General features: G+C 36.3%; 1 protein-coding gene across 1 annotated transcript; it reads right to left on the bottom strand.

Moving 5' to 3' along the window:
* Positions 1–2,405: 2,405 nt before the first annotated feature.
* Positions 2,406–6,624, bottom strand: LOC143584513 (iron-sulfur cluster assembly protein 1-like). Its single transcript, XM_077066548.1, has 3 exons — positions 6,249–6,624; positions 4,238–4,292; positions 2,406–2,803 (listed from the first exon to the last, which is right to left on the bottom strand). Exons 1-3 carry the CDS (start codon positions 6,541–6,543, stop codon positions 2,656–2,658), a joined length of 498 nt encoding a protein of 165 aa, XP_076922663.1. The 5' UTR covers positions 6,544–6,624; the 3' UTR covers positions 2,406–2,655.
* Positions 6,625–23,802: the final 17,178 nt, after the last annotated feature.

The raw sequence follows: 23,802 nt of genomic DNA, 5'->3' as shown, positions 1-23,802 counted from the left end.
TATCTTTCAACGATTATTCATCTATAAATTTTTTTGATAAAAATAAGTATATAACTTAGATTATGTTATATATAAAAAGTGAATATAAATATAAGTAAAATAGGTAGTAAACAATAAGCGAGTCAATGTCAAACCAAACTTGAGCTTTATAAATAGATTTTGAAACACTCAAGTTTGGAAAACTAGTCATAAGCTCTAGGGTGCAAATGAGCCGAGCCGAGCCGAGCCCGAGCTCGGCTCGTTTAACTTACACAGAGCTCAAGCTCGAGCTTGGCTCGTTTCAAGCCCTATTTTCAAAGCTCGAGCTCGGCTCGTAAATGGATTTTAAATTTATCAATTATTTTTTATATAATTATAATTATTTTATATATGTTTTTCTATTATAATTTTATGTATAAAATAATATATATTATTTAGTTATTTTTTATTTATTTTTTCATAGCATTGTATATATTAATTATAATTATTAAATATATATATTAAAAAAATATATAAATGGCAGACTCGTTTAGGCTCGCGAGCCAGTTCGAGCTCGATAAGTAAAACTCGGGCTCGGGCTCGTTTATTAAACCAGCGTATTTTTAGGCTCAACCTCGACCTCGATTAAGCTCGGCTCGATCGAGCTTTTTAACGAGCCGATCTCGCGAGCAGCTCGAGCTCCTAGATATAAAATATGTATATAGTGTATCTAACTACGCACCAATGTGATTTTTGTGTGTGATTTGAATAATTAAGATTAAAACGATAACGAGATTGTAAATAGCAATACAATATTAAATAGCTAAAGGAAAAAAAAATCAAACTCAACCATTGAATATTTTTTATTTGAATATAGGTTGTATTGCCTTTTGAAACTCAATAACTTTTATATATTTTAGGGATAAAAATATTTTTAGGCTCAACCTCGACCTCGATTAAGCTCGACTCGATTAAGCTTTTTAACGAGCCGATCTCACGAGCAGCTCGGCTCCTTGAGCTCGAGCTCCTAGATATAAAATATGTATATAGTGTATCTAACTACGCACCAGTGTGATTTTTGTGTGTGATTTGAATAATTAAGATTAAAACGATAACAAGATTGTAAATAGCAATACAATATTAAATAGCTAAAGGAAAAAAAATCAAACTCAACCATTGAATATTTTTTATTTGAATATAGGTTGTATTGCTTTTAGAAACTCAATAACTTTTATATATTTTAGGGATAAAAACATTTTTATTAATACACACTTAAAAGCGAAGTTTTCTAAATGTGGCATTATTAATTATAATGGTGGGTCTAAAGTCTAAACTAATGACAATAGTACATTCAATACTACAACTATGTATCTACGGTGTACTTATATGCATGAACGAATTGGATGATTATAACGATGCATCTAAAAATCATTTATATTTTAATCACGCATGACACTGACACACCACCCTATATACATGTGTACGGTGATCGTCTAAGATTCTTTGTACAGAAAAACCAATATTTACACTAACCGACCTATATATCGGTCTTAAACTACATTCCCCATTTTTTAATGATTGCTAAAGACAGAAAATAATCAAAAGGGAAGCTTCATTTTTAAAGAAGTAAAAAAGACATTTTATAATTTAAAGGGTGGAACTCTTCTAGTATATTAGGAGAAACTGAGACGCAAACAGAAGTGCTTTAAGCATGTTTCATGCCACATAACTAATAACCAAAACAAAGTCAAATGTGACATCAGATGTGAATAATCTTTAGTCATGATATAGTTATGCATCGGCTTTATATTAAGGCTCATAAAACTTAACTTTGTCATTTTATATTATGATTTTAGCAATACATCCCGTGATCTTCGATTTTTCGAATGAGCACAAAATTATTTCTGTCCAAATAACCACATGGAAGCCACGTATAACGAAAATGATGGTATTCGGTTATTTGATCTATTAAAGAGTTGGGTTGGATTCATCTTCTCTAGATCAAGCAAAGTATGAAAGTACCAAATAACAACATGAAAGCCTCTTAATGGGTGAGTTTTAAAAGACATGTTGACCGATTCAGAGACTACCTACCTCTTTAATCGGTCAGACCTCTTAATGACCAGACACATGATTGTCAAACAACCCCAAACAACCCCTAAGTTAAATTTCCATTGCTATGTTTTCCAAACTTGTTAACATCACATGTAAGTCATTTACATGAAAAGCAACACCCTTTGTTTGGTGGAAGATGTGTCATTTTATCATCACATATCAGATATCATTAGATGTTGTAGTGGGTGGCAATAATGGCATAGAACTATAGAAGCCTTTTGAAGACTTTACAACTCTATCAACTCCCATCCATTCATAGCAACTACTTAATCTTGTCTTCATGCCATGGCTAAAAGACAAGGAATAGAAAATCACACAAACCATTTTGTGAATATCATCCTAACAATGATTAATATCAAATATGTGAGAGTAGGATTATCAAATCAAGCACTTCATATATGCTTAATCCAATAAACTTGAACATTATTCTAATTCATAATATACATACACATTCAGATATCCATAGTATCAAATGTACCAAACATCTATAGAAACGTAACACGAGTTACATACCAAACAGACACCATAGTTGAAGAAAAAACAACATACAGTAAAAAGCATATGATTTTGTTTTATGAGTGATCAAGCCTCAGCAGCCTTGTCAGCAGTGGAAGCAACTGATTTTCCACGTTTGGTCTCGTAATCTTTGACCGCTGCCTTGATCGCATCTTCAGCAAGCATGCTGCAGTGAAGTTTCACAGGAGGTAGGGAAAGATGTTTTGCAATTTCTCTGTAAAAAAAAAGTATCAGTTATAAGTTTTGCATCTATATAATGTGAGCACCTACAGATATATAATTACTAAATAAGAGCAATTATACCAATCTTGGTTTCAAATCACTCATCAATAGAATTTGGAACAAAACTATGGAGTCATTTTGGTCACAAACTTTTATGAAAAAAGTTAAATGTTTCAAAGAAATTAGAATTTAGAAAAACTGGAATTAACTCCAATCAAAATCTAAGTCGCATTTGGTCTGTGAAGTTGTGTATGAAATTAGAACGCTAAAAATTCTAAAATGACAATATTAATCACCCCCTTATTTCGCATCCCATTCCAACTCATCATATCTGCTACACTATCAATGATCAATTGATCATTCTTCAACGTTTTCCATTCAAAGATCAAAGCTTTTAGCCTTTTAAAATTCAACATATGATCCCTTCAACGTTTTCCATTCAAAGATCAAAGCTTTTAGCCTTTCAAAATTCAACATATAATCTCTTCAACGTTTACTATTCAAAGATCAAAGCTTTTAGCCTTTTAAAATTCAACATATGATCACCACATGTTGGTTATTCACTTATTCTACAGAGCATCGATTAGTTTCATCAGTGATTCAGTGGTGGTCAGCTTTTGTGGGTTTGTGGTCTATTATCGGTTCCAGTTTCCTATTTTGGATTATTAGCGATTTCTATTTGTGGTTCATTATCGATGTTCATTGTGCAAATAATCTGTAACTTGTTTTTTTTGTTTCAGTACATTTTGGTTACACGAGTGGATGATATTTGTGATTCTATTGGAGTATTGGTGGTCTAATATTGGCTTTGAATTTGATTTTGGTTTGCCACATAGATTTTTTCAGCCACTGAAAATTTTATTTCTAAATTATATTGATAATGTAACGTGTTGACTTTCCTTTGGAATGTTTTAAATTCCTTCGCTTGTATGAAGAAAAGTTAGATGACCGTCAATCCAATTGATTGAAAGAACACATTCCAAATCCAATTACGATTCCATGGAATTCTGTGAACTAAACAGGATCTTAAGAGACAGTTTATAATAAGTCCTCTATATACATAAATTAAAAGTTCCGTTGCTTTAGTGGGAGTACTAAATTAATATTTAAATTGTTTTTGAGTACTTATGCACCCTGGGATCCTCACTTTCACTCTCACGCACTTAAAAAGTCTTGTCCTTACAATAATCTAAAAGGCATTAATAAGGGCCAGGTAAAAAGAGTGACATTCTAACTTTGACATTTAGTTGACCTTCAACAGTGATAAGCAAGCCATCATATAATGGCACAAGCTTAAAAATAAATAATTATAGGGCTATTGAATAAAGATACAAGTTTATATCATTTATCAATAACCAAATGAATGCTGAAATGCAAGCCAAGTATATAATAGCAATGATAATAAAGAGAAAGGCCCGAAACTCACGTGTTCTTGATGGTGAGAACTTCTTCCATCTGTTTTCCTTTGACCCACTCAGTAGCTGAAATCACAAGGTAAACATTTACAAATTACCAATTTACAACCGTTATCTTAATGCCAAAATACACAAGAAATCATCATACTCTTCAGCAGTCAGCACATAATCCATCTTTAATGATTAATCTTCCACACACTAATTGTTAAAGATTAATGTGTTCTTATCAAACAGGATAATCAACCTAATGCCGCTAATTTTGATCTAATCTAATCAGCCTTTTAGCACTTGATTGTTAAACCAATTTTAAGCAATACAAACAACAATCAAGACTTTCGGGACTGTCACTCAGCTCAACGTTCAACACTCGCTTGGAAAATGCTCATTCGATTTGGTTTGCTTCGTAAACGAGCTAAGCGTGAGCAAAAGTACGCTTGGTTCGGCTAGTTTGTAAACTAAGCAGTTAATGCGGAAAAATATCGGATATCGGTTGAGGACCGATATTTGAGATATCGGTAATCGCGGTGAGATATCAGTGGGAAATCGGTAACTTTAATATCATGCATAATATATAGCACTTTAACTCTACCAATTCAGTATACTCTCCTACTTTAACAAATTATCCTTTTGCAACTTGCAAAAAACTAAAAATTGTAGCAACTAGAAACTGAGTAAGACTCAAAACACCAACATTAAACACTAACAGTTGAAAAGTAAAACTTAAAACACAGATGTCAGTGAAATACTGGTCAATATCAACGATATTATCGGTACCGATATTCTGACCAATAATTCACATGAGGACTGATAACCGAGTTATCACCAAGATACCACCGATATTGACTACATAGTTTGTAAATGAGCCAAACATGACCAAACCCTTTAGAAGTTTCTCTTTCTCACTTTAAGTTTTCAGGCTACTAGAAGTTTGTATAAAAGCTACTAACTTAACTTCAAACTTGTTTCTTATAAAAGCTTAAAGTGAAAAAAGAAACAAAACAGTGTTTAGCGGGTTTAACTAAAAAGCGAAAAACGCCCCAACACGTCACCGCCATGTAGGGATGAAGGTTCTCACCAACTTTTCACTTAAAACCGGGTAATAGCTTAACTGAAAACACATCCATTCATTACGAAAATGTACATGTTCATGTCCGTGTTCATGCATGTTCGCTCGTTTAAAACCTAAACAAACAGTTCATGACCCGATGACCGTAACATATGAACAAACATGAACTCACAAACTTAAATCGAACATAATTGACCAAACATAAATGAGCAAACTTAAACAGATGTTCCAGTGCACAAACATAAAAGAACGTCTATTTAATTAAATGAACAATAAATTTTGTTCATGTTCGTTTGTTTATTAAATAACCAAACAGTTATTGAGCCCTCGGTTCATTTACAGGCCTAAATTATTCTATCCCCAAATTACTCAACCTAAACACATATCAAAACCCTAAGTAAGAATAAAAACTAATTACCAACAGAAAAAGAAGCAATTACCAAATTATTTGTGTTTGTTCGATTTGCTTACAATCATTCATTATTCACAGTGATGAACATATCGATCTCAATCTCTAGGATCTACCAATTTTATTTGTGTTAGTGAACCGTTCGTGAATACATTCATTTTCTTAAAGAACGAACACAAACATAAAATCTCGTTCGGTAAGTGTTCGTAAACACAATATCTCCTTAACGAACGAACATGAACAAGGCCTTGTTCATGTTCGATCGGTTCGTTTACAACCCTACCGAGTACAATGATGATGAAACACAAACAAACACAAGTGAACAAAGTTAAACAACCACAAATAAACATAATTGAACATACATAAACAAACGATATTAAACAAACCTAAATGAACATAAACGAATGAACAAACGTGTGCCCGTACAGGCCTAAATTATTCTATCCCCAAATTATTCAACCTAAACACGTATCTTAAGGTATGTATGTATTATACATATACATATATACTAATATTAATTAACATAATATGACATATCAATTATTACCAACAGAAGAAGAAGCAATAGCAGAGCCACATCCAAACGTCTTGAAACACGCATCGGTAATCTTTCCAGTCTTTTCATCCACCTTAATCTGAAGCTTCATAACATCACCACACGCCGGAGCACCAACAAGCCCGGTGCCGACGGTGGGATCGTTCTTGTCAAAGGCACCGACGTTACGGGGGTTATTGTAATGCTCCACAACGTTCTCGTGGTATAACCGACTAGCCGATGGACCTGATAACCGTGTTGTAGGTAACCCTAGCCCTAGAACTCGCTTCGAAACGTGTCTCAACATATTGTTGGTGATTGACTGTTTGAGATGGGATGTTATTATTAGGGTTTGGGATTGTTAATATTGGGTGGATGGAAATGATAGGATTGAAGAACGAATACGTGTTGGAAATTGGGGTTGAAAGTTTCGGGTTGCCGCCTAGCTCGATTGTCTATTGATAAAGGCCCATTAACTTTTAAATTTCGGCCATTTTTGGCCCACTCATCTTGATTGACCTTGAAAGAAGTTGGGTTTCCCATAACTAGAGGTCCACAAATCGGGTTATTTCAAATACCCGGTTTCGGGTATAGAACCGGGTTCGGGTATTGGTAATACCTGGGTCGGGATTGGGTCCAGGCATTTTCTTCAAAAACATACCCAATGCATCAGGTTCAGGTTGGGTATAGAACCGAGTATTCTAAAATCGGGTATTTGAATACCCTATTTTCGGGTATTGAAAAAACCCAATTTTCGGGTTTTTTCGAGATTTTTCCGGGTATTTTTCGAGTATAGATTCGATTTTTTAAGGAATTGCACTTTTTCGAAGTATTTTCGGGTGTTTTTCAGGTCTCTTTTGGGGAAATTTTGGATATTGGAAAACCCTGGTTCCGGGTATGGATCCGGCTTCGGTTTTCGAGTATTACCGGATATAAATCGGGTACGGTTTTGGTACTGAAATGCATAACCTATCTGTACCCCACAGGCAGGGTCAGGTACGGGTTCGGGTATTAAAAACCTATGTATAAAAAAACCAGTTTCAGATATTTTTTCCACGGTTCCTGGTTCGGGTTTTTTATGCACCTCTACCCATAATTGTACCCGGAACCAAACCCGTCAGAATCGGATCCACCTTTATCAGGTCAAAACTCGACCCTACCCAAAACCTGAATAAATCCGGGAAAATCTGGTCAAATACTCGACTAAACCCAGAACCGGTTCCTACCCGACCTAGTTTTGACTTTTGTTAATCATACCCGAAACTGGTTCATAAAAATACCCGGTTTGTGCACTTCTACCCAACAACAACTCTATAACTACACTAAAAACAATACATTTTCTCTTTTCTTTTTAATTAAATAATATTTTTTATATTTTTATCATTACATTTTGTCTCTCCTCAACTCACAACCAGTTAAAAAAACATTTAAAAAATACAGAGGGAACAATGTTTCTTCAAATTTATTCATAAACAAATATTTCTTTATCTCCTCCACTCACAACTACTTGCAACTACTCTATATAATATTGACCCCCAATGTTATGAATAACCTATTGGGAATGCAATAAGATTTAAGACTACATATTTGAGGATTTCTAATGATGTTAATCAATATTTTTTTTAAAGATTAGGATCGGTACCGGTATGGTACCAAGCTCATCTCTAATTTCGTATCTTGAAAAGGAAACAACATTTTTTTTGCTAAATAGTTAAAATATATAACTTGCATTGGTTTTATGGTCCAACCATAAATCGTACACACTATTGTGCTTGATGTTTGTGAATCGATGTGGTTCATGATGGTCACGTTTTTAGCTCATAAGTTTATGTTTGTGTTTCTACGACTTGAAATTAGGTTTATGTTGTACTTGAGATATTTTAACATATGAAAAACTTGTTCGGGAATGTGGTTGGATATTCTTTTATGTAGTTGGGTCTACCATCCTTTCAATTCCTTAGTCAATAATTACCATGTTTTCCATTAGTGTATGTTTCTTTTGTGTCATCTATGTCTTTTCTTATGTTCATTCTATCCTCACTTAAGTACTATCCTATCATCCTTGTTCGAATTCCATTCATGTCTCCTTAGATGCCTACTCTAAGGAAACCAAAATTCAGTATGTATGATTACACTTGCTCGTCATTTTGTCCATGTCGTTTATCAAATTAATCATTTTTCAAATCATGATTTCAATCTAGGCATGTCTTTTCCTAGTGTAAATCCGAAAGATATGCAAAAGTATTATGTGCGCAAACTGGTTGCTCATTATTATGTCACAACTAGTAACGTAAAATGTTTGTTTGGCATAGGCAAATTCACCAAGAGGATGAAAAATATCACCTTAAAGTTTATTTTAAAGAAAAAAATTAAATGACTGAAACATGAAGGTTGGTTAGATTTTTTTTGTTTGTATGTTATCTTAAAGGATTGTTAATTTGCTACTAATTTCATGAATATTTTAAAGGTATAACACAACCAAGACTGGTGGTGTGTCACGGTGTGCTATGTTTGTTAGTAATGCATGTATTTTCGATTGAGTTGGGTGTTCGATGAGAATACTGAAAAATATCACTTTAGTTGAAATTTTGTAGGTTCCCAGCCGGATCTACACGGAAGTATCTCGTACTACGTAGGTGCGAAATCCTTACGTAAGACGATACGAGCGTAAGATGTAAACTACGTTAATACCGAACACGAACACACGTTACAATACCCAAAAGACACGTTGTATTGCAACCTTTCAACACGTGACAAAACAATCACAATTACACATTCTGGAATCCTTCCCTAAAACAAGCCGTAGCCAAGGCATATAAAGCCTTCGACAACTTCGCCTAACAGACTAGGCGAAGTTGTCAATAACTTCGCTTGTCCACAAGTTCGCTTATATTAGGCGAACTTGTGAGACAACCTATACAAACCAAAACAAAACAAACCAGCATGATTACTAACACTAGATACTGAACTACTGACATAATACACCAACAGACTCCCCCTTGGCAGTAGCTTCATATCTCTATCTTCAATCACTTGTCTTGTAATCCCAAAAATCTCGAGTCACTCGTCTTCAAGCATGAACGCCTTCTCTGACACAAACGGAAACTACTCTCTGATATTTCTTAGCTTCATCTTTCCATGCAGGAATATAGAATATCTTTTTCTCGTCTAGCACCTGCAAGTCAGCTTGAGACAAATTTACCAAGTGCATAGGATCATACACTCTCAGCACCTCTTGTTCATCCTCATCCTCCATAACCGCTTCAGCTGTTTGACTATCGACATACCGCCATTTCAGATTCTTTAAGACATCCTTGGGCATTTGTTTCATCGGATCTTCTTTTAAACACCAGATAGACTTATACTTCATTACCATCCAAGGTTTGCCATCAGCTCTCATTCCTCTGTCTTTATCTTCAACAAGCTTCCCTTTCTGCGGCTTTAACAACTCGAACCTTTTCTCTTTTATACTTTCTTTCCACACGATCTTCCCAATAATCCTAGCCATATTATCATCACTCCTGTTTATCAACCCCAACTTGGCCAAATCCTTCACCTCACACTCAGGCAAGGTATTCAATGATCTCAACAACCTCTTGAAGTACTGAATCCCATCGTAACGTTTAATCACAAATAGCCTCAACTGCTCATCATACAACCAGCATATAATCCCCTTCTTTGATTCAGCATACCCTTTGATATTATAACTCTTTTTAAACATAGTTGGAACCGCTGGCTTCTTTGTCTTTACGAACCATGGAGCGTAGCCTTCTTTCCATCTCGGCTGCTCTTCCCATTCAGTCTCATCACTTCCCATATCTTGACCCACATTTGACTTATCAACATCTGGAATTTCATGTTCTACATTATCCTCCACAATCTCTCCCTCTTCAATCTCACTGTCAATCACAATCTCGGCTCCTATCTTCTCAATCTCTTCAACTGGTAACACATCGACGTCACCTACAATATCGTCATCTAACATCTCCTCATCATCCACTACCACCACATCATCACCCCCTGATCCACCTGTTGCACCAGTTGACTCCCCCTGAGATGTGGAAGTCCCAAGAGTTTGTTCAGTTCTTGGCAACTCACCACCTGCACCTTTCGATGCATTGGGATCATCGTCTCGATCATTTCTCTTCTTCGTCCTCAACTCATCGCCCTTGCAGCTCGTCTCCCCCTGAGATGCTAAGAACTGTTTTAAAGCATCAAAAAGCTTACCGTGCTCAACCAGGAGGGACGACTGAATCTTATTTTCTACAACAAGGCGCTGGATAGCGTGAGTCTGGATCAAGTTGATTCTTGACTGTTCTGCCACGACCCTTTCAAGAGTTGCTATCCTTTCCGAGATAGATAAAGTTGCATCAAAATCAAACCTCATATGAGAAATGTCTTGAGCATAAGGTGGAGGGATTCCCAAGGTAGCCGGAACATCAGAAACAGGCTTAAAAGTAACCGCATGTGGTATTGTATCAGATAAACCCGCGGTGGCAACCAAAGTCGACTCAACAAATCTTGTCACAACCTCCGATGGAGTAAGAGTAGGAGGTGACAAGCAAACAATTTCTGGAGTCGAAAGCTGAAAAGTAGTGGGTGGAATGCCAAAGAAAGATGATGTAGTTATCACGGGAACACCCGAGGTGATCGGTCCTGACACAGTCATCGATGCAGGGACCATAGTCATACCAGATAAAGCGGGTGGAGAGAAACGAACCACCCTCGAGCTTTCACCAGCTCCCGAGCCTTCACCCGTTCTAACCCTTTTCGATCGACGAATCAACCGATCTAACTCCTCCTCAAAATCAGATTCACTGTCATCTGTGTCTTTCTTTCTTTTTCCATGAATTCTTTCTTGGGTGACCAGAATCTGTCTTGCTTCAGCAATATCATCAGCTGAGGAGTCAGAGTCGGTTCTTTCAGAATCAGCTACAGACGTAGCTACCATTGACACATCAACACCAGAAACCTCTGCTACTGAGACCTGAATATCTGCCTCAGGATCAACTCGTTCCATATCAAAGAACTCTTGGCCACCAAAAGCAGCTTCAAGGTCTACTTGTTCCTCCGGTGCCACAACAGGAGCAACAGGTAAAGCTTGCTGTACCACAGGTGGTGGTTGAGAAACAACGGCCTGTTGCGGTGCCGGATCCCGAAACTCGTCTCCACGGGGAGCAACATACGCCGGGTTTATCAAATAACCAAATAACGGAGTATGTCGTGGACGAAGCTCTGGTTTACTTCGAGCACTCGACGATCTGCATTGTGCGAATATCCTCTTGCTGACACTCTCTACATATCGAATGGGACGGCGCTGAGGTAGCGTAGGAGCCACATGATTCAAGATCATTTGTAAGAATATTGGATACATCAAGAATCTTTCACGAGCTACCGCACGTCTCTGACGGTCTATTTCATAAAACACCATCTGACTGAAGCTGTAAGGCTTATTGTAAGTCAGTGCCGTCATAGCCGATTGCATCGTTGCACCCATACCGTCCGTACCAGCCTTACGTCTCGATATGCACACGATCATCACATGCATGAGAAAACGCCATTGATCCAACAAAAATCCCTTACGTCTCTGAGTGTCACCCAATGGACCAGAATAACCAATTCGTAAAAATGCACCATCTCTGAATGGAGCAGTAAAGTCTGTAGGATCATCTCTAGTTTCATTCCCAAACTGCAAGGCGACCCTTATCTGTTCAGATGAGAACTGCACCTCCTGATTGTTAACTGTGGCACGCATGACCGGAGGCTCCACTCTACAATCATATTATACCGTTTGCCAGAAGTCTTCAATGTTTGGTAGAAAAATGGGCAGAGTTGTAGTAATAGCATGGAAGATACGCGAGCGAATAAGGAAAGTGATGATCTCGCGATAATCATCAACACCGCTAGCATCCGGATCCAGAGTGATGTACATATTGTGACCCGGAAAGAATTGACGGTTGTTATCACCACCTTCGTCACCACCAGCACCACCGGCTCCTGCTACAGCTGCCATATCTGCATAACAACCGGTCTAAGTTAGAAAATCGTCAAAGCAGATCACAACTTCGCCTATTACCATGAGAAAAGTTATGATAGCTTCTGGTGTACAGGCGAAGTTAGGGAAAGGGCGAAGTTGAGTACAACTTCACCTTTACTATAACTTCGCCTGATAACAAATAAGCTTTTAAATAATATAAAGAACCAGGCGAAGTTAGGTATAAGGCGAAGTTAATGATAACTTCGCCTAACCATAACTTCGCCCCTTGAACAACTTCGCCCCTGATTAGTTAAAGATTAAAGCAGCAGGCGAAGTTAAGCCTAAGGCGAAGTTGAGAACAACTTCGCCTAAACCTAACTTCGCCTGAACTGAAACGGCGACAGTTCAGTAGGCCAGACGAGGTTTGTTGGTGAAATTGGTGATTGTGGACAATGAAAACATGTTACAAAAGAGATCTAGACGATCAAATTGGTTACGAACACGTCAAAAAGAGTTTGAAAAGTGGGTGTGTAATGGTTTGCATGAACGAGGTCCCAAATCGGACCAAAACGACATCTAATTAACATCATTGACAAGAATTACACATTATACCGAGCCTACAAACCTTTAACACGGATTGAAAACAACTAATATCAAGGATTGATTCGAGGGTTAAGTTCGCCGTGGGTTTAATTTAGGATAAGTTCGTTGGGTTTGTGAAAAAAAGTAAAAGGTTTGACTAAGTTGACCTTTATATAGGTTTGAATATGCCCAGGCGAAGTTAAGGTTAACTTCGCTTACCCTTAACTTCGCCCCTTAACAACTTCGCCCCTGCACAACTTCGCTTAATATTAAACTTACAAAACACGCCATTATACATTAGATCAAAGTTCAACTTTCTTTTAAAATTTCCCGTTAAACATTTAAACTTTACGATCAACGAACCAAGTAACCAAGTTTTAAACCATAAAACGACATATGCAAGAAGATTTTAGAAATAACGTACACGGGATCAAATTTCAGTCTTGACAGGGACAAGCATGTTTTAGAAAAGATCCGAACAGGAATCATACTAATTAAGTGATGGTCACATAGATCCATGTTCAGCGGCATTATGACATAAAGAAACAGGTTGTAAGCAGGTAAACAACTTAGTATGGTTTTCATCGCTTCTGTGATACGGATTAGGTTCAATTAAGCTCAAAATTTAAATGGACAACACATCAGAGATTGTGATGCCTCCTATCTATTCTCAAAGCTTATTTGGCTTTCCCCAAGTCACCCCGAGTTGATCTCGACACGTAGTGTCTGATCAAACAGTAAGTACATGTTGATCTTTAGAGTCTTCTTCCCGTTCTCTTTCTTGCCTCTTGATTGACAATGATAACACAATAGGCTTCAGAAGGCTTAACATAATTTTTTTTTTAATAATAAAGATTTACATATCTTCAAACAGTATACTACTGCAAGTCCCGAATCTGGATCACTGCAGGTACTTGACACACTATCTTCTCGGACATCAGAACACTCACGGGCTCGTGTATGACTGGGTGATCGCTTTTCTGCCTATCATTCGGAAAGATGTATATGGAGACATACACAACTCTGAATGAGTCTCCACTTTAAATCGAGAAGATTTAGTTAGTATCACTTCTACTTTTACGCACCATAAAAAGCTACCATAACATACAATGACTGTTCTAGATTCTTTTAGGCCTAATAACTTCACTAGTTAAGCACACAGAAATAGTATTTCTATCACTTTCCAAGGTTGGATCAATTTTCTTTTAAAACATAGTATTGACACTTCCTATGAAGTTATAGACTTGAAAAATTATATCATCTCCCAAAAAAAAATTTAAATTCTATCGCCCCGATCAAGTCAAAGTCATCAGGTAAACGGCTATCCTGAAGATCCAATGGATCAGCTGGACCGACCACATACGAATATGCGTCCTTTTAACTAAGTATGAACGACTACTTTTCAGCGAAAGAATAAAAACACATCATAAACCGCCCCAGTCACTTTCAGTCATCTGGTTAATGGCTATCCACATAATCTACTGGTAGAAGTGAGGACCAAACACATCCGAAGATATGTCATTCAAACTGAAGCAACCGACATAATTTTAAGCGATAGTGATGTTTTTTTTTAAAATAAAACTAAAAACCACGGTTACGCGGGATTGATCATCCCATTAAGTTCAACAAGATTTTAAAACGAGTTCGGTCAAACGCTTTAGTAAAAGATCGGCGAAATTATCCAACGAATCAACCTTTTCTAGCACTATTAATTTCTTCTCAGCACAATCCCGTATAAAATGATGACGAATGTTAATGTGTTTAGTTTTGCTGTGTTTTACGGGATTGTTAGTTACTGAGATTGCAGCAGTGTTATCAATGCAAATAGGAGTTTGAGTGAAATTCAGACCGTAATCGCGCAATTGCTGGTGTATCCAAAGAACCTGGGAGCAGCAGTTTGATGCTGCCATGTACTCTGCTTCACAGGTAGAAATGGCTACAGAGGTCTGCTTCTTGCACTGCCATGACACCAATCTTCCTCACAGAAACTGACATCCACCGGTTGTCGACTTCCTGTTCTGATTGCAACCTCCATAGTCAGAATCTGTGTAAGCGACCAAATCAAAGTCTCCCCCTTTCGTGTACCACAATCCCAGCTTAGGCTTGCCTTTGAGATACCGCAGTATTCTCTTCACTCCCTTCATGTGAGATTCCTTTGGGCTTGCCTGAAATCGAGCACAGAGACAAACTGCAAACATAATATCAGGTCTAGATGCAGTTAAATACATTAAAGAACCTATGATTGCTCTATATTGGGTGGGGTCCACGTTTTCATCACTGTCCGAAACAGCACCCAGTTTGTGGTTGACGCAAACCGGAGTATCAAATGGAGTGTTGTCCTCCATCTTGAAGCGTTTGAGAACGTCTTGGACATATTTAGTTTGATGGATGAACATCCCATCTTTCTTCTGATCAACCTGCAATCCTAAAAAGAAAGTTAATTCACCCATTGCACTCATTTCAAACCTCTTTTTCATGACTTCTTCAAACTCCTGACACATGGCGACTCTTGACGCAGCAAAAATGATGTCGTCCACATAGACTTGCACAAGTAGAAAATCTCCCCCTTTTCTCTTGACAAACAGCGTGCTGTCAATCTTTCCTCTTTCGAACCCATTCTCAAGTAAGTAATCAGATAAGGTTGCGTACCAGGCACGAGGGGCCTGATGTAGTCCATATAGCGCTTTACTCAACTTGTACACATGATCAGGAAAGTCAGGGTCAGGAAAACCCGGAGGCTGTTCAACGTACACTACCTCATCGACTTTACCATTAAGAAAAGCACTTTTCACGTCTAATTGGAACACCTTCATTTCATTGTGTGCAGCAAATGCCAAAAATAGTCGAATCGCTTCCAATCTTGCCACAGGAGCAAACACTTCATTGTAGTCGATTCCTTCTTGCTGATTGAACCCTTTTACTACCAGCCTCGCCTTGTTCCTTATGATTATCCCTTTCTCATCTCTCTTACACTTAAAGACCCACTTTGTGCCAATAGCATGTACATTCTTCGGTTTTGCAACTAATTTCCATACTTCCATCTTCTCGAACTGAGCTAACTCTTCTTGCATGGCTTCGACCCACGAGCTATCCTTGAGAGCCATTTGATAGTTCTTTGGTTCAATCTGGCTGATGAAGCAGGTGTACAAGCACTCATTAATGATACCCGTTTCCTTAATGCTTGTGTAAACACAGGTGTGCTCATTCAAGCTTCGTCTTGTTTGTACACCATCAGACAGATCACCTATCACGTTCTCCAAAGGATGATTTTTGTGAACTCCAGTAGTCGGAACCGTACTGACTTCCAGATTGTTTTCCAAGTTCGAAGAGAGTTCATCAATGGGTGATTGATGTTGAGAGTGAAAAGGATTGTAGAATTCTTCCTCAGTAGAGGCAGCAGGAATATCAGCGGTTCTTGACGAGGAAGGATGACACTCATCGTATCGCGGACGTTGCACAATATTTTCTTCCTCATCATACAGAATCTGTGAAGCAATTTTCTCATCAACTTCTGCAAAATTCAAGTAAGGCATATTAAAGGATTTGAACAGTTTATCATAGTCAAAAGCTTCAGCGGGTCCCGTGCTAGGCTTTGGTGGTTTGTAACTCATGATGTCGGTGTTACATACCACTTCAACCTTGCTGTTCGATAAATTAAAGACTCTTCTGTTGGGTGTCCCAACAACATATTCGACTAAAATACCTTCGTCGGCTTTCTCACCAAATTTAGAGTTTGTCTTTAATATCCTACATGGGGACCCGAATAGTTCGAGACCATTCAAGTTTGGCTTTCGACCATGCATAAGTTCATAACAAGTTTTATTCAATCTTTTAACAGTTAAAACACGATTAAGGATATAACAGGCTGTGGCAACAGCTTCAGCCCAGAACACCACGGGAAGTTTAGCATCAGCCAACATGGTTCTGGCTCCTTCAATTAGCGTCCTGTTCTTCCTCTCAGCCACTCCATTTTGTTGCGGAGTGTACGGGGCGCTGTACTGGTGGTCTATCCCTTTCTGTAAGCAGAACATCTCCATCTGGTAGTTCTTGAACTCTGTCCCATTATCACTCCTGATGTACTTAACCTTTCTCCCCACAATATTTTCAACCTTGGTAATCAGGTTGATTACCAACTGAACCGTCTCATCTTTTGCCTTCAGAAAGTATACCCAAGAGTATCGAGAGTAATCATCGGTTATTACCAAGCAATATGATGTTCCACCTAGACTTCTTACATTCACGGGACCAAAGAATGTGAAGTAGATCTAGGGTACTGACAATTGAGTTAACCTTCTTGGAGTGATGAGGTTTCTTGTGTTGCTTTCCCTTCTTGCACGATAAGCATTGATCTTCAAAGTTAAAATTCTTCAAGGGAACTCCAAGCACCAGCCCATTTTTGACAATGTAATTCATTTTACGAAGATGTATATGTCCCATTCTTCGATGCCATAACTCGGATTCAGATTCAGTTGCCTTGGACAGAAGACATGACTCTTCTGTTGTCATCTTAGTTGACCTCATATCCATTATATATGTGTTCTTTTCTCTTGGAGCTTTCATCACCACCCATGCCTCTGGTATCTTGAAACCCGGATACAGAACTATTGCTTCATCTTTAGTAAAGTGCACTGTGTACTCTTTGTCACAAATCTGAGACACACTCAACAAATTATGCTTCAACTCCTTAACAAAATTCACCTTCTCTAACTTCATTTTACCATTTGTCACAGTTCCAATACCAGTGATTCTTCCTCCGCTCTTTCCAGTGAAACTAACTCTTCCTCCTTGAACAGGTTTCCATTCATGCAACAATTTCTTGTTACCAGTCATGTGCCGGGAACAGCCACTATCCACAACCCACAGATTGTTTACAGTCCTGTTCAACTGTTCCTGCACAGTTAAAGAAAAGATTAAAATCTGGGGACCCAAGACCTATTGGTCTTGGTTCGATTAAATCTGTTAAACGGCATCCCATACTTTGGTTGTCCAAAGTCAGTTTGAGAATGATTTCTGTAAGTCCTAAAGGGAAACCTTCTTGAAGAATGACTATGAGACCTACCAAACCTTAGTGAATTAACCGAATTATGATGGTAGGTTTGGTTGTTAACTGGGAAAAACTGAAATTGGTATATTTGAAATCTTGGTTTAGTCCAATGTCTGAACTTTGGTGAGTCTGCATTCTTACCATTATAGTAATTACTATTCGTTTTATTCTCAGTTTTTGGAGGCCTCATAACTCTGAATCTCTGATTAGAGGGCAATCAGCAATCAGGTGTCCTATTTGATTGCATCTGAAAAAACTCCTGTGTTCAACTTTCGTCTCAACAGTTGTTTCAGATGTTGAGGTTGCATTACTATTCGTTTGTCTAACATAAGGTGGGACAAACGGATTTAAGGGAGAGTTCTTTTCAGTTGGCTTATATTCCTCCCCACGTTTTAGTAACACTACCTCTTCTTTTATCTCACTAGATTCGGATGTCTTGTCCGAATTTGATGAGACAGAGCTAGGAACAGAAATCTTAACATTCGAAACAGCCTTACTCGTTTCGCTTTTACTAACTTCAGGTTCTTTAATCGAAACTTTGACAGGAACTGTCTGACTAATCTCAACATCAACAGATTTCTGATTACTAGGATCATACGTATAGTTATGGTTATATGGTGGTGGAACTTCAGAAAATCCAATTCCCCCTTTGTTAACTGGGGAACGTTGAACACTAACGATGTGATCAAGCATTGCTGAGGAATTTCTAAACTGTTCAATTTTTCTGTTTAATTCCACCACTTTTACCTGGTAATCAGCTATCTGTTTATCCCGTTCAGCAATTAGTTTGGTTTTTTCCTCTACCACTTCATAACTAAGATCAATTACTTGTATTTTATCAGCTAGACTGGCTTTAAGACTTCTGATATCTTTTTCACTAGCTTTTATTTTTACTAAGTAACTGTTTTCTCTAGTTTTAGTGTAGTGGTGATCTTCTTTTAACGTTTTAAATTGAGCATCCAAACTAACAAACTGATCAGTTACTGTTTTCAATTGTTCAGACAGATTTTCACATTGCATACAATGAAGTTCAGAACTTACCTCAGAGAGCTGATCGTTCACTTCTGCCATATAAGCTTGATTTTCTCCCGTCTCTCTCTCGTTTCCTCCAGTTTCGATGTTCACCAAATTTGCCTGTTCGAATACTTCCTCAACCTGTAGATTCCAGTTGTATCCACCATTTTGTCTAGATACCATAGCCCTGTTCTCACTACCTCCCCAATTCTGTTGTACAGGCCTGTTCTGACTACGTTCGACTCTCTCATTTGTACATTCCTTGGCAAAGTGACCATTTTGTTGACAGTTGTAACATCTAACATTTGATTTGTCAAACCCTGGTCTTTCTCCAACGAACTTTCTACCTGTTTTCTTCATGAATCTCTTAACCCTTCTTACAATCATAGCCATCTGCCACTGCGGATCCATCTCTTCTAAATCATCAGCATCGATCTGATCATAGTCTTCATCCAAAGTTGCAGGGTCGACTATTTTACCTTTGATGTAGTTTTCATACGATGCAATGAAGGATGCATAGAGAGCAAACTGCTGTTCAGCTGATTTAACACTCATGGGCATCTGTGAGTAATTGTAGGTCAGAACATTTGAGGGTACATTACCAGTTGTTGATTGAGGTTTTGAAGAACTACTACCTACAGCTACGAAGCATACGTCGCCATCCATATTGAGAATCACATGACCATCTCGAGTTGAGTTGGAGTTTGATTCTCCCTTTGAGTAGTAGGCAGACGATTCTGATTTTGAACTTGAACTTGGAGAGACCCTCGCACCATACATTCCCGGATCCTGAACCTGATCAGTCGGTGTCTCCTTTCGAACCATATTGAGCTCAAAATTTCGTAACTTATTGACTGCTGTTTCCAGATCAATATTAGCAAATTCTTTATCCTCTCTCATTAAAACCGTATACATTTTCCATTTCGGTGGAAGAGCATCAAGAAGTTTCTCTACTATCTCCTCTTCTTTGTATACAATGGAGTAATTGCTGAGTTCGGTCATCAAGTGATAATATCTGGTGATGATATCGTCAAGTGATTCATTTTTCAGATACTTGAACACAGAGAATTGGGTTTTTAGTAGCTTTGTTTTGGAAGCACGTATTCCCACATTACCCTCATATCGATTTTCAAGTGCTTCCCATAGCTCTCTAGCAGTTTTGTACTTCTTGAATGTATGAAGAATCTCTTGTGGAAGAGCCATTGTTATTGCAGCATGAGCTTTACTTTCTGCCTCATACATCTTCTTTTCTTCCTCTTCCATCTTATTGTACTTCTTAATCTGTTCACGACCTTCAAACAAGGCCGTTGGTGGAATGTATCCATCTTGAATGCACACCCACATCTTAGCATCTTGATATTTAACATACTGTTCAAACCGATCTTTCCAAGCAACGAAATCGGTACCCTTAAGCATTTTTGGAGCCTTAGTTGCTGAACCGGCTTCAACTTCCATTTTACCAGTTCCGTAATATTTATCGAAGTCATCGTTGAAAGAAACACGACTTGAAAACACAAAGTTTTTTTTTTTTTAATTTGAACAGTGACCAGTATGCGAAGTTATGCTTAACTTCGCTTAAGCTTAACTTCGCTTGATTTCTTAACTTCGCTGAAACTCTTAACTTCGCTGACAACTTCGCCTGAGATCAACTTCGCTTGGTTGATAACTTCGCTTAAACTTATAACTTCGCCTAAACCCTACGAACAGTGACGGCAACTTCGCCTGATGAACACAAGGTTTTTGCAGGTTTTAATTTGACGTATTGCGAGGTATGCGAAGGTGTAATGGGTTATATTTGATAGTGGGAGATGGGTAGGACACAAAAACTCGGTATTTCAACGTAAACTCGTCCCGCGAATAGTCGAACGGAACGATTTCTACACTCGTGTGATAATCCCGAACCACACAATCACGAGCAAATGCTCTGATACCAATTGTAGGTTCCCAGCCGGATCTACACGGAAGTATCTCGTACTACGTAGGTGCGGAATCCCTACGTAAGACGATACGAGCGTAAGATGTAAACTACGTTAATACCGAACACGAACACACGTTACAATACCCAAAAGACACGTTGTATTGCAACCTTTCAACACGTGACAAAACAATCACAATTACACGTTCTGGAATCCCTCCCTAAAACAAGCCGTAGCCAAGGCATATAAAACCTTCGACAACTTCGCCTAACAGACTAGGCGAAGTTGTCAATAACTTCGCTTGTCCACAAGTTCGCTTATATTAGGCGAACTTGTAAGACAACCTATACAAACCAAAACAAAACAAACCAACACGATTACTAACACTAGATACTGAACTACTGACATAATACACCAACAATTTTTTATCGTGCCAAAACATATTAGTATAAACTATAAAACTACAAATACCTAGCAACCGTTTACTTCTGGTCATCTCTCACCAACATCTTTCCCTTTAATAAAGCTCGCGATAAATTCAATTCATATAATGATCAATATTTTGGATGATAAAATGTTAATAATAACTAATATTAAATTGAAAATAAATATATGTACAAAAAGAGTTAATGATAATGATTTATTAGTAAATAATTAAATGTAAAATGGCTCACCCATATTATCATCATTATAATATCATGTAAGAGTAAGACCATAATATAGTGTAAAAACTGAAATCTCTTATATCTAATATAACTAAAACGTAGCAAAAAAAAAAGTTTACCCATACAGCCATACTTGACGACATAACAAATCTAACTATACTATTAAAGTAATAGGCTTTAAGTCCATATCCCTCCTTCTTATTGGTTGATTCTCATACTTTCCATGTATATCAATGCTTTCTCTAATTTTCAACTTAATAAAATAAATCAATAATATATTAAAATAAGATTCATCATTGCTATTAAAGTATTATCTTTCCTCTTTCTTTTAATGTCTAATTTTTTATTTTGAATATTCTAATTAATGTAATATTTTAAAATCTTACTATAGTTTCGAAAACCAAATATTCAAAATGAAATTTTATTATTTTTGGTTGATTTCATTCACCACCTTTGTTAATTTTTTAGATAATATAATATAATTTAGATAATTATTTGATATTTAATCAAGAGATTACGGATTTAATATAGAGATTACAGATAATACATATAATATAGAGAGATTACCCATTTAAAATATTAAAATTTTGTTAAAATATTATATTTAATTAAATTTATCAAATTCATAAAGTTGTAAAGGTTTGTACCATTCATGTTAAATTTAGGAAAGGATGACCCATTTGGTTAAGGAAATGGTTTAATTACAGAATTTGTAAATTTGAATTAATTATTATATATTCTTTGAATGTAATTAATTTGTAAATTTGAATTAATTATTGTACAAATTATGGTGTAAATTTGAATTAATTAACAATCATTAAGTTTATTATAATTAATTCATTTGACCCATTGACCCACTGACTTAATTACGGTCACTAATTAAGTTTTAACAATTATAATACAAATCCATTGACTTATTATTGTAAACATTGACTTATAATTACGATTTACTAATTAACAATTAAGTTATATATATATATATATATAGGATCATGATCATGAGAGAACCTTTTTGAAATTGAGAACTATGAGAACCATTTTGGACCACAAAAACCCTAAAAATAAAAAAAAATCATAAAATAAAATAAAACACAAAAATCAAAAAAGTAAAAAAACCAAAATTCTTATTTTATCATCCCGTTTTCATATTAAAAAAAACTCGGTTTAGCTAAATTAAATACACATATGTATATTATATACATATATGTACATTTACATATATTTTTTGTACATATGTGTATAATTTAAGATAAATGATGTTGTACATATGTGTATATTACGTAACTAAAGATTAAATAAAATTATACATATGTGTATAATACAACGTTTTTTTATTTATTTTTATTTTTTTCTATTTTTTATTTTTTTAATGAAACCGGATAGAAATATAAGAATTTTGGTTTTTTTACTTTTTAAAATTTTTTATTATTTTTTGTTTTATGATTTTTTTAAATATTTTTTTAAAAGTGTTTTTAGTGGTCAAAAATGGTTCTCAAAGTTCTCAATTTGCAAAGGGTTCTCTTTGGAACCTTATCATATGCATATATATAACAAAATTAGTAACTTTTATTTTCACACCTTATATGAATTATATCTACCTATACTATTAAAACTATAGAGTTTATGAACACATGTTATCTTCTTATTGATCTAACCATATTACTTTCATATATAACTACCTCTTCTTTGATTTTCTTACCAATAAAATAATTCAAAAACAAATTTTAATTAATCACAACCAATTTATGATTACCATAATAAATAAATATTAAATTACCAAAACAGAAAGTTTTAAATATATAAATTATGATCATTAAGAATATCTTGATTTAAGGAAATAGGTATGAGAATATCATTTAAAGAAGTTTGACCACTATTTATTTTTTCAACTATTTTAATTGGTAGTCAAATGATTTAATGATCACATCAATTGAGATCATTTAGTTTAAATTCTTCAATGACATATATATAACTCACCAATCATCTATTTCAAGTAAAGTTAACCCTAATTTCAGTATAGCCGCTCAAAATCCAATTGATTCTATAGTCGTTGTTCTCCCTAAGGTATTAGGTTTATGAATATTGTCTCTTTTGTTTGTTAATCAAACTTTTTATTTATTTACGGCTTTAATCGGTTGATTGTGTTTCATGCAGGATTTTGATTCCGATCTTTGTATTCACTGTTTGATCATCATGGTAAGGTTCGGTTTTTATTCGTTTATTGATATTCTTTGTCTAAATATTTGATTTTTAAGGTTTTAAAATTTATTTACAAGGGTGTTAAAACTGTTCTTTGTGTTGATTATATTTGTTTTTTGCAAGCATATCGTTCCCGCAAGGTACAATTTTATTCATATTTGGTATTGTT

The sequence above is a fragment of the Bidens hawaiensis genome, unplaced genomic scaffold, assembly GCF_021521415.1.
Source record: "Bidens hawaiensis isolate Kalapana, Puna unplaced genomic scaffold, B.hawaiensis_p1.1 tig00033153_1, whole genome shotgun sequence".
NCBI lineage: Eukaryota > Viridiplantae > Streptophyta > Magnoliopsida > Asterales > Asteraceae > Bidens > Bidens hawaiensis.
This window is presented reverse-complemented; position numbering and strand designations above follow the sequence as displayed.